This window comes from Elgaria multicarinata, chromosome 11 (assembly GCF_023053635.1).
Source record: "Elgaria multicarinata webbii isolate HBS135686 ecotype San Diego chromosome 11, rElgMul1.1.pri, whole genome shotgun sequence".
Classification (NCBI taxonomy): Eukaryota; Metazoa; Chordata; class Lepidosauria; order Squamata; family Anguidae; genus Elgaria; species Elgaria multicarinata.
The window spans coordinates 24,527,577-24,537,570 of record NC_086181.1 but is presented as its reverse complement, the minus strand read 5'-3'; the positions used below and the strand labels follow the sequence as shown (position 1 = coordinate 24,537,570).

The window sequence follows — 9,994 nt, the reverse complement described above, 5'->3', positions numbered from 1 at the left end:
ATGTCCTTCAATGAACACCCCAAAACCAAGCTTGGAGATGAACTCATGTAAGGAAATAATTTGTTGTTCATAATATGCACTAGATCAGGTCATAACCAGTATAATAGGTCAACTATTCTTCCATCTAGCACAATAATGTCTGTCTTGACTGATAGTGGCTCTCCATGGTCTCCGCAAGATATTTTTCAGAGCTTTTATCCTGTTCACTCCATTTACCAATAAGTTTGGTATAAAAATCATGGGCTTTACCTATAATTTTGCCCACACTCACCAGTGCAGTTAGTAAGACAACATACAAGTTGTTGGGTTTTATGTTGTTGTTGCGGCTGCTGCTGCTGTTGTTTTAGAAAGACATTTAGGCTTGTCTTTTGTTTATTGAGAACACATTTAGCCTTGTCTGTTGTCTCATATTTATATATGAAGGTACATGCATTTAATCCTAACCACCCATATACCTAAATGATATGCTCCGTTGTATAGTTTTATGACCTGACAGTTTTATAGTGGTCTACACATATGAACATATCACTGTATATGTACCTATCTCAACCATAATGCAATTCTTCCTTCAGCTCAATGACAAAAAACTACCAGCATGTCTGTTCATTGATATTTGCTGTGAAGCAGATCAATGAGAACTCCAAGATCTTACCAAATGTCAGCCTGGGGTTCCACATCTATGACAATTACTTAAGTGCAAGGATGACTCATCAGAACACCTTGAAGCTGCTATCTGCCCAGGACAGGATTGTCCCCAATTACAACTGTGACAGCAAAAATCATTTGATAGCTGTCATTGGAGGATTTGACTCTGAAATCTCTCTTCACATGGCTACTATCTTAAGCACGTACAAGATTCTGCAGGTACTATGAATAAATGGGCCATGGAATTTTCCATTCGGGGCATATGTACCGTTCTAGTTGTAGTAGTTTAGTTCCTTGTTGTAACCACAGATCATACCATAGTTACTCAAAATATGCACTTTAAAATAATAAAGGCTATATACATCATACATCAAACAACAGCAAGGCCACAGCTAGAGCTAAGGTTTATCCTGGGATCATCCAGGGTTCGTCCCTGCCTGAGCACTGGATCCCCTGTGTGTCACCTAGATGAACCGGTTTGACCCCTGGACGATCCAGGGATAAGCCTTTAGTCTAGCTAACCGCCCAGAGAGCTTCGGCTATTGGGCGGTATAAAAATGTAATAAATAAATAAATAAATAAATAAATAAATAGCTATGGCCCAATTAGTTACTAAAGAGCAAATAAAAATAACTAAAAAATTAATGAATGTCTAACTGTGATTGTACGTATAATGAGAGCCATCATTACTAAACCTAATCTGAAACTACAATTTAGCAGATTTCCTGAAAGAACTAGTAGATACAGTTCTCTTTCTAATTTTCATAGTCAGCAAAGTAAAAATGGTGACTTGGTAAGGTAACATAGAGAAGTGCATCCAGCAGTAGATAATAAACACATTCTTCAGAGCCTGTGAATTTGGTGACAATTTGGCCTAGCATTTTGATTTTAACTCTTATTACTTCATAAAACAGGCACTGTTGGACATAATGTTTGATGTCCTTCACTCGCCCCTTGCTACAAGGGCAAAGGCATTCTTCCATAGGCACTTTGTTGAATCTGTCCTCAAGATATGTTGAGGGCATAGGTTGGAAGTGCAAGCCTTCTGTAATGGTGCATCCATAAGATTGAGTAAATAGTGTGAAGTGAATTTGTTTTTCTCATATCAGAGGGACAACTTTGAATGCTGGATCAAACTGGCAACTTGACTGTAATCCTGCTCATGGAGCTAGTCGTGATATTTTCTGTGTCCCAAGACTTAAGGGCAAACAGTACATTTGCAGAATTTGAGACACCATCTTTGCTTGCTGGTTGTCCTCATAGTAGTGCCAGTAAAGCACTTCTAAATTCCTCATCTGGAAAGAAAAGGCATACAATTATTTTCTTTCAGGGTTTGCATCTGCCTTTCATCACAGTAGCTACCTGAAATAAAGCATGAGGACCTGGAATATATGTTTCCTGCATTGTTAAAAAAAAAATCCACATCTTCTTTGTTTGTTTGTTAGATTGCGTACTGTGTATTAGCACCAGCAATGAATGATAAACACAACCTCCCTTCATTCTACCGGATGGTTCCCAGTGAAGCATTTCAGTACAGAGGGATTGTTCACCTCCTTCTGCATTTCCAGTGGGTGTGGGCTGGAATCATTGCGTCTGATGATGATAAAGGAGAACAGTTTCTGCTAGCATTGCTTCCAATGCTTTTCCAACATGGAATCTGCACAGCTCTCATTAAAAAAACAATAACCTTCACTGATGTTTTAGAAAACATGCAGTCGTTAGAACCCCTCATTGACATGACTGTATCACTAATCAACTCCAGTGTAAATGTATTTGTTGTAAATGGAGACCAGATAACCATGTCTTGTTTGAAATGGATGATATATTTTTATGGAACTCTAGGCGGTAATATCCAGCTATCTATAGGTAAGGTGTGGATTATGACAGCCCACTGGGATTTCTCAACAGAGACATTTCACAGGGATTTTGATACATATGTCTTCCATGGTGCCTTGTCTTTGGCAGTACGCTCAAATGAAATACTGGGGTTTAGGGAATTTCTGCAGCAGCTAAATCCTAACTTGCCAAAAGGAGATGAGTTTATCCAGATCTTTTGGGAACAGGCATTCAATTGCCTGTTTTCTGATTCAAATGAAGACAATGAGGACTCAAATACTTGTACTGGCCAAGAGAAACTGGAGAACCTCCCTGGAACTCTTTTTGAAATGCGCATGACTGGCCAAAGCTACAGCATCTACAATGCAGCCTATGCCATAGCACATGCTTTACAGAAGATGTTGTCATCTACAACTAAACTAAGACCAACAATGGATCACAGTCGAAAGGGTCCTCCAAATTTGCAACATTGGCAGGTAATGTTTCAAATATGAGTCATGATAGCTCTTGATTCAGGGGGGATCCCAAGACATCCAGATTTCCACACAACAATCCCTTTGAGGATTAGGCAACAGTTGTAGATTTAGATCTATGTTTACATGCAAACTGCCATGATTGATTAAAAGGATGATTGAAAGAATAAAGCTGCAACAAAGATTAAACTGTTAATCTTATGGCGCTTATGGCGCACCTTTTCCCCAGCTCTGGCCTCAGGCCGGAGCTGGGGAACATCTAGGGACTTCCGCGGCTTTTCACGGCTCCTCGTGACGAGCCGCGAAAAGCCGCGGACCGCTGTGCCCATCGGCGGGGGGGCGAAGGATGGCGGGGGGGTGGCAGGGTTTTTAACTAAAAACCAAAAAAAACCCCACTTACCTCTCCGGAGTCTTCAGGCTGCACCCAGCCCCTTTAAAAAAAAAAAAAAATGGCGGACGCCGCAGGGACGCGACATCCCTGCGCATCGTGCGTGTGGTAGCCTGGGGGAGGCACACTAACTTCAGCGTGCCTCAGCCCCGGCTCCCTGCCGGCGTAAGCCGGCAGGTCTAACAAGGCCCCTAGTCTGCTTATAACTGCATTCTGAAACAACAAGAAATTGGAAAAACATGTTCCAAAGCCATGCTGTTTAGTTCAGAGATGGAAAATATTTAACTAATTTATTCTTCCAAATCAAGTCATTGTTATGGAATAGTTATTGGAGACAAAATAAGGTAAAAAAAAATTCTCAGATATAATGCTTTGTGTACTGATCAGTGTTTAGAGTAATCATACCAATAATATTGTTTTGTGTCCCCCTCCGCTCTTGATGAAGATACTGGCCCTGTGATGGGACAGCATTGTGTGTTGATCATGATGGCTTGATATGTCATGTGAATGGCATTTCTTAACTATGGTGGCTACATAACCATGGTTTAACCATACTCACTAACTACTTGCTGCGAATGGGTTAGCACCCTAACCAAGGCTTAGTGTGTGGTCTGAATAGCCCACCGTCCATGGTTAAGGAAGCACTGCCTTAGAGCTCTGAGGCAAGATTGTCCAAAACACTAGTGCTGGTCCTGCCAGCCTGTGAGATCTCCATGGTTGAGATCTGCCTAGCAGCACATGATTATGCAGCCTAGTGCTCACCTTTTTCACCTGTACCATGCACTTGGAGAAGTATTATTATTATTATTATTATTTATTTATTTATTTATATAGCACCATCAATGTACATGGTGCTGTACAGATTACACAGTAAATAGCAAGACCCTGCCGCATAGGCTTACAATCTAATAAAGTTGTAGTAAACAGTAAGGAGGGAAAGAGAATGCAAACAGGAACAGGGAAGTGTAAACAGGCACCTGGTAGGGTAAGGTTAACAGTATAGAGTCAGAACAAACTCAATATTTAAAAGCTATAGGGAAAAGAAAAGTTTTTAGCTGAGTTTTAAAAGCTGTGATTGAGTTGGTAGTTCTCAAGTGTTCTGGAAGAGCATTCCAGGCATAAGGGGCAGCAGAAGAAAAAGGACGAAGCCAAGTAAGGGAAGTGGAGGTCCTTGGGCAGGCGAGAAGCATGGCATCAGAGGAGCGGAGAGCACGAGCGGGGCAATAGTGTGAGATGAGAGAGGAGAGATTGGCAGGAGCTAGACTGTGAAAAGCTTTGAAGGTCAGCAGGAGAAGTTTATATTGGATTCTGGAGTGAATTGGAAGCCAATGAAGAGATTTCAGAAGTGGAGTGACATGGTCAGAGCGGCGGGCCAAGAAGATGATCTTACTGATAACAAAGAACTCACCCATGCCTACCTTGCGTGCAGTTTGCTGAACTCCCGTTACTTACCTGCCCATGTTCCACTCCCTGGGCCCTGCCATTCAGCCCTGAAATCTTGCACACATGGCCACTTTATGGCCACCATTTACATAAGGTGTCTTTTACAGGAAACAAGATGCCTCCATTTCTATACAAAATGGCAGGTTGCTGATGAGTCGGGCACCCATGCACTGCTTAGCAGCTCACCCAGCGAGTGGAACAAGGATGGGTAAGTGGTGACAGTTCTTACATAAGAGTCTGGGACTCCTGGCAGGGCTTAGCCATTGGACTCCACTACCCCTCAGATGCCTGTGATATCCCTAGAACCTCTATCCGAGGTTCTTCAAGCATTTATGGAAGAGCACCTAATCCCTCACCTCACAACAATGTAAGGAGAAGCTACACACACTCAAGAAGCATAGTTACAGTAGAGGGTAGTTAGACAGTGGTTAAAGTTCCCATGGTTATTGCTGTGGTTCTGTGCACATGTTAGCAGGAGCACTTGGTGTAGTTAGTGCTAACCAGCATGCACTGTGGTTAGTGTAACCTGCCTTCCCTTAGTTCTGTCTGAGCAGGGCCACTCAAATACCACCAATTGGTGAAAAAATGCTTAGTTCAGTGTTTCTTTAAAACTTTGGCTTACCCAATTTTTTAAGAATACTTATAAAGAAGGATTATAATTATTATTATTCATCACAACCTCTTTGCAATAGCTTTGTTTTCTTCCCTCCACCTAGATACACCCTTTCCTGAGGAGCATCTCATTTAACAACACTGCTGGGGATTTAGTGGCTTTCGACGAAAATCAGGAGTTAGCAGCTGGGTTTGATATTATAAACTGGGTTATTTTCCCAAACAAATCCTTCTTAAGAGTAAAAGTTGGAAGCATGGATCCACAAGCTTTTTTGGGTCAAAGGCTCACTATTAATGAAGAGGCCATCACATGGCCCAGCTCGTTTAATCAGGTGGGTTAGAAATATGGATGCTACATCTTTCATGTAATATGTTGGTTGGTTTAAGACAGCTGTGAAGAAGACTAGTCTTCCAGCAGGCCTACCCAGATGAATTTTAAGATGTAGTGATTGTTATTTTAATATTGTATTGTTTTAATATGCTCTTTTAACTAATTTTATGTATTATATTTTATTTGGTTTTGTTCGCCATCTCGATCCAGAGGGAGAGGCTGATAATAAATAAATTATTATTATTATTATTATTATTATTATTATTATTATTATTATTATTGAATGAAACTGAATTATGCCCCAATCTAGAAACTAGGGATGTGCTCCGCTTCTCTTTGGTTCAGAGAACCAAGAGCGAGGTGGCCTAATTCGCCTCCGGAAAAGGCGGAGGCGAAGAGAGTCAGGGGGGCTGCGGATAGAGACAAAGAGATCGCCTCAATCCGGAGCTTCACCTGAAAGTAAGTGGGGGGAGGGGGTCTAATCTGGCGCTGCCGGCGCCGCCATCCATGCGGCGGCGGCAGCAGCACCAGGTAAGGGAACAGGGAGGAGGGACGCTTACCTTCCTCCATCGCAGGCTTTAATTGAGGCCCCGGTTGAAGCCGGAAGTGAAGGCCGAGGCCTCTTCCGGCTTCAACCGGGGCCTCAATTGAAGCCTGCAATGGAGGAAGGTAAGGGGGCGGGGGCAGGGGTGGCGGTCTGGAGACGGGCACAGCGGCACGAAGATGATCGGGCCCAATCAGGATTTTCTGGATCGGGCCACGAAGCAGATTGGGGGGGGGGGTCTGTGCACACCCCTACTAGAACCTATCTATTTCAGCTTGCAGCTCAAAGACTACTTCAATGTACCTAGTGAACCTTTCATTTGAATCTTTGGACAATGGTGCAGTGTTGTTGCCATGAGATTGATCAAAAAGTGAGGAAGTGCCCAGTTTGAATCTCACCTTTGCTATGAACTCATTAGCTCCCTTTTGGGTAGATCAGCCTTCCCCAGCCTGGTCCTCTCCAGAAGTTTCGGACTTCAACTACCAACTGCTCCAGCTAGCATATCCAATGGTGAGGGATATTGGGAGCTTTTGTTCAAATCATGTGGAGAGAATCAGTTGGGGTAGATTATGCATGTTGAAGGGCTTGGGACACTTGAAAGTTCAGTGGACATATAAGGGGTAAAGATGATTAAAATGATACCACATGCAGGACCCTTCTTGAATAAAGCATGCCACTTCTCTGTGTTCCTTTGCTGTGTTGTTGTTGTTGTTGTGCATGAGTATTCCAGGCAACTGGGGCCTTAGCTAGACCTAAGGTTTATCCTGGGATTGTCCTGGAGTCATCCCTGTTCATGTAAATGACACACAGGGGATTCCGGGAGCAGGCAGGGATGACCCCGGGACAAACCTTAGGTCTAGTTAAGGCCCGAGTGGTTATTGCCACTATTTTGTGTGGGGAAGAGTTGTCTAATAAAAAGAGTAAAAATCTGAAAATCTGGAATACTTTTCCACTCCCACCACTAAATATGGCTCTGTATTGCGTTGCATTTTAAGATCACCTCCAGAATGCTGGAAGGTTGGAACTGGCTTTTCAAAGTGAGTGGCTATTATTATTATTATTATTATTATTATTATTATTATTATTATTATTATTATCTGTCCATCAAATGCGGCACTCCAATCAGTTGCTGAGGCTGCCTGTACCAGAATGGGTAGCACTGAGCACCTCAGCCACCTCGCTTACTCAGGACTAAAATGGTCCAGAAATTATGCCAAAGCTTTATCATGTGACTACTCATGCTTTTGATCAGCAGTTGGAGCCAAGTTCACTTCTTTAGGAGCTCTCCCCATCATCCTAATGTTGGATTCCAAAACCAGCCTAGTTAGCAAGCTCTTTCACTGGTTTAAAACCAAGGTTGTTGTGTGTCATGTAATATGATTACTAGTTTTAAAAGTTACTCATGGATTTATGGATTGGATAGGCGGTACCTGTTGCCCTGTGTAATGATAAATGCCATCGAGGTTACAGAAGAAAAAAGATAGAGGGGAAGCCATTTTGCTGCTACAGTTGTGTTCCCTGTCCTGATGGGAAGATTTCAGACCAGACAGGTAGGAGCCATTCTGGGTAGTGATATGAATTATACTTAGCACAATACTTTACAGATATGGAAGGACAAATACATGTCTTCTAACATTATCTTCATGACCAACATTTCCTGAAACGAAAACATTTACCAAGATACGCTGATAAACGTCAAAAGAGCAATTCCTGACACAGTCACTTGTGACACTTACAGGTACATTTCGAGGCCAAGTAAGTGTTTTCAACAATTGATCTTCAACATTTCCATCCCTATAAAAGACATTTTCTAAGGCAGGTTGGTAAATATCCCAAAAGCAATATGCAGATGATGCAATGCACATGATACAGCATTCCAGAATATGAAACAAACAGCTACTGGTAGCACATACCATTTAAATATTCTGATAGATTTTTAAAAAAAGTATATATATATATATATATATATATATATATATATATATATATGCCTGAAACTGGTGTTATATACCAAAACACAATGTACTGCTTGGGTGTCCTGGCCAACAGCTGGCTGGCCACTGTGTAAACAGTGTGCTGGTCTGATCCAACATGGCTCTTTCTATGACCTTATCAATGTCCCCTACTGGATGTCTACAGCTATCCTGTTTGCCTTTCTAACATCTGTCTGAATGACTTGACTCAGTGATATATGCCTTGCTCTTGGAGCTGTGACCTGGCAGAAACAACTGGAAGAATCAAAGTAGTGGTCTGTGCTGAAATGAAATTGCCAATGTGAACCAGCGAAAGAGGCTGGGTAAGCGTGCAGAGCTGGCCTTTATGATGTAGAGTAACGTGCAAAGGCATGTGTTGTGCCATTTCCTCTCTCCCCCACCTGCAACAACTTGCTACCACCCTAGCCATACCGGCAGGGTGGGAAAAAATCTTTTCTTCACACTATCCTATGGCTCATTTTCATGAATTAAAACCTGATTTAAGTTAGGCTTGTTTTTATGTTCTTAAAATCAATAGGACTTAAGATAGTCATAATGGAAATAATATTGCTTTCAATGGAATTAAAGCATGTCTGACCTAGTCTAGATCCAACCCATTATGTTTCGAGTTGAACAACCACCATCTTTAATGTTCCACTTCTTTATACTTATCTATCTTATTTTCATTTTCTTATCAAATGGTCCAGATCTGTTCATTTACAGTAGAATAATTTTCATTTAAAGATCAAGGCACCAGACTTTTGAAATAGATTGATTCAATTCATAATGTATCTGAAGGGACATGATGATATAATTGGTTTGATACAAAATCTGTTTTGTTTTTTAGACATGGATGGCTGTTTCCAGTGCCAAGAAGATCAATTTCCAAACCAAAGCAGAGACAAATGCCTTGCCAAAAATATAAACTTCCTCTCTTTCATGGAGACATTAGGGATGATATTAGCTTTTTGGGCTCTATTTTTTTCTCTGATTACAATTTTTGTGCTGGGAATTTTTATTAAGTACAAGAACACTCCCATTGTTAAAGCCAACAACTGGTATCTCACCTGTTCTCTGCTCAACTCCCTCTTGCTGTGCTTCCTCTGCTCCTTGCTGTTCATCGGCCAGCCTCAAACACTGACCTGCTATCTAAGACAAATTGCTTTTGGCATCATCTTCTCAGTAGCTATTTCTTGCATATTGGCAAAAACCATCACTGTGGTTCTGGCTTTCATGGCCACCAAGCCAGGATCCAGGATGAGGAAATGGGTGGGGAAAAGATTGGCTAGCTCTATTGTTTTCAGTTGTTCCCTTATCCAAGCCATTATTTGTGCTACTTGGCTATGTGCTGCTCCTCCGTTCCCAAATTTTGACATGCATTCTCTTGCTGAAGAAATCATACTGGAATGCAATGAAGGTTCAGACATAATGTTTTATTGTGTTTTTGGCTACCTGGGATTTCTGGCCTTTGTCAGCTTTACGGTGGCTTTCCTAGCCAGGAAGCTGCCAGATAGTTTCAATGAAGCTAAGTTTATAACTTTCAGCATGTTTGTATTTTGCAGTGTTTGGTTGTCTTTTATTCCATCGTACCTGAGCACCAAGGGGAAATACATGGTTGCTGTGGAGATCTTCTCCATTTTGGCCTCTAGTTCGGGATTACTAGGTTGTATCTTTTTTCCTAAATGCTACATAATTATCCTGAGGTCTGAATTGAACCACAAAGGCCAGCTAATAAGGAAAAATATTTAA

General features: G+C 41.7%; 1 protein-coding gene across 1 annotated transcript; it reads left to right on the top strand.

Annotated features, from left to right (window-relative positions):
* LOC134405524 (vomeronasal type-2 receptor 26-like) lies at positions 1 to 9,994 on the top strand. The gene is made up of 6 exons (XM_063136770.1): positions 1 to 47; positions 573 to 864; positions 2,091 to 2,957; positions 5,502 to 5,729; positions 7,696 to 7,822; positions 9,093 to 9,994. Exons 1-6 carry the CDS (start codon positions 1 to 3, stop codon positions 9,992 to 9,994), a joined length of 2,463 nt encoding a protein of 820 aa, XP_062992840.1.

Bases quoted from the DNA above. Each gene is read 5' to 3' on its own strand.
- LOC134405524 (XM_063136770.1), top strand. From the start codon at position 1: ATGTCCTTCAATGAACACCCCAAAACCAAGCTTGGAGATGAACTCAT. The intron at 48-572 runs GTAAGGAAATAA...TTCTTCCTTCAG, and splicing joins AAGCTTGGAGATGAACTCAT to CTCAATGACAAAAAACTACC. The intron at 865-2,090 runs GTACTATGAATA...TTTGTTTGTTAG, and splicing joins GCACGTACAAGATTCTGCAG to ATTGCGTACTGTGTATTAGC.